At 37.3% G+C, this 1,817-nt stretch overlaps 1 protein-coding gene across 1 annotated transcript in view; it reads right to left on the bottom strand.

Annotated features, from left to right (window-relative positions):
* Positions 1–812, bottom strand: part of LOC102849082 (olfactory receptor 5L1-like) — an 18,092-nt gene extending 17,280 nt beyond the window's left edge. Inside the window, exon 1 of the mRNA XM_006902319.1 lies at positions 14–812. Within this exon, the coding sequence (XP_006902381.1) occupies positions 14–812 (799 nt within the window). The remainder of the gene's footprint in view (positions 1–13) is intronic.
* Positions 813–1,817: the final 1,005 nt, after the last annotated feature.

Here is a 1,817-nt window from a genome sequence, read left to right on the forward strand (position 1 = left end):
ATGTCTCCCGTACTGTTACCAGAGCTGGGCCGGCAGTAAATGAACAGGATTGTTCCATGAAAGACAACAATGGCTGTGAGATGAGAGGCACATGTGGAGAAGGCTTTGCGTCTACCCTCAGCAGACCGCATCCTCAGGATGGTAATGAGAATAAACAGGTACGAAGCAAGAATGACCCCAATGGTGCTGAGCTCATTGAAGGTGGGCAAAATGTAGAGTAGCAGTTCATTCACAGAAACATCAGAGCAGGCAAGAGATAAGAGAGGTGGCAGGTCACAGAAGAAGTGGTTGATCACATTGGACTGATAGGATGAAATCTCAAGAGTTAAACACAAATGGATCAGAGAACATACCGTTCCACACAGGTAGCAACCAGACACTAGTTGGACACAGAGCTTCTGGGGCATGACGACCATATAAAGTAAAGGGTTACAGATGGCCACGAAGCGGTCATAGGCCATTACAGCCAGAAGAATAACCTCAGTGACCGCGAACATACAAAAGAAATACAGTTGGACAATGCAGCCTAAGAAAGAAATGGTTTTTTCCTCACTCATGATATTGTACAGCATCTTAGGTACAATGATGGTGGAATAGCAGAAATCTACGAAGGATAAGTGGCTGAGGAAGAAGTACATGGGGGTGTGAAGCTGAGAGTTGCTTCGAATCACAGCGATCATGCCCAAGTTGCTTATAACGGTGATGCCATAAACGAGAAGGAAGAACAGAAAGAGGAAGATTCTCAGCTCAGGGATCTCTGATAAGCCCAGTAGAATGAACTCTGTCACCATGGTGCAGTTTCGCTCCTCCATGTTCCGCTATACTTCAGGTTAGGAAAAACAAAGGAATTTGGGGTCATTCCCCTAGAAGAGGACAAATATTTCCTATAAATTTCACAAAGGATCGTATTTATATAAAAACATTTATGGTGAACTATAAATATAAGAAAATCCCAAATGTTGAATCATGCAAAAAGGTTAAAAACCTTTTTAGATCTGACTGATTAAAAACAATTTTCAATGAGAGGATTCAATAATTGTTAGAACTTGTCTCCACACAATAGACTGAGGCTGGTGGTCTGTCTGGTTAAGGGATTCGTAGAACTGTGACCTAGATTCAGTGTCAGACTTCACAACTGCATAGAATCCCTGAAAAGAAAAAATTAACAAGTTATAAGGAACATTGGCTGTAGCTTCTTTCGTCCAGTTTATGTTTGTTTTGTTTGGGGTGTTTTTGGATTTTTTTTTTTTTTTTCAGTTAACAAGCTAATGCAAAAATGCAGAAAATTAGATACTCGGCATTCTTGAGATCAGTGTCTTATGGATCTTTTAAAAATGGATTTGACAGTAGAATGGAAAAAAGATAACTAAAGCAGAGAATGAAAGCATTAGTCTTTTGAATTTATTAGATTAACCAGTGATTTCATTAACAAAAAACTAAATTATCCTTGCTAACTGTTATATAAACTTTTCTAGAAAGCAATGGAAGAATGTAATTTTAAAGCAATAATACCAAAAATGAAAAAAAAAACCATTTTTTTAGGAGTTATTTTCTACCTTAGTTCTGCCAGGGTAGTTTGTAGGGAGTTGTGCTGAGAACCAAAGGTGACATCTTGCTGGTGGTTCTATTATTCTTGGCAATTCATTGGAAGGAACATTTAAATAGAGTAAAAATTATGCCATATCCAAGTCTACATTACTGAAATGTTAATAGATTAAAATATAAAATAATATTGTAACTATAAAAAATTGGTAATTTATTAAACAGTTTTACAGTGTGATTGTAATGGAAACTCATGATGACTATTGAAAACTACA

Source organism: Elephantulus edwardii, unplaced genomic scaffold (assembly GCF_000299155.1).
Source record: "Elephantulus edwardii isolate Elephantulus edwardi_28Jun2011 unplaced genomic scaffold, EleEdw1.0 scaffold00389, whole genome shotgun sequence".
Lineage (NCBI taxonomy): Eukaryota > Metazoa > Chordata > Mammalia > Macroscelidea > Macroscelididae > Elephantulus > Elephantulus edwardii.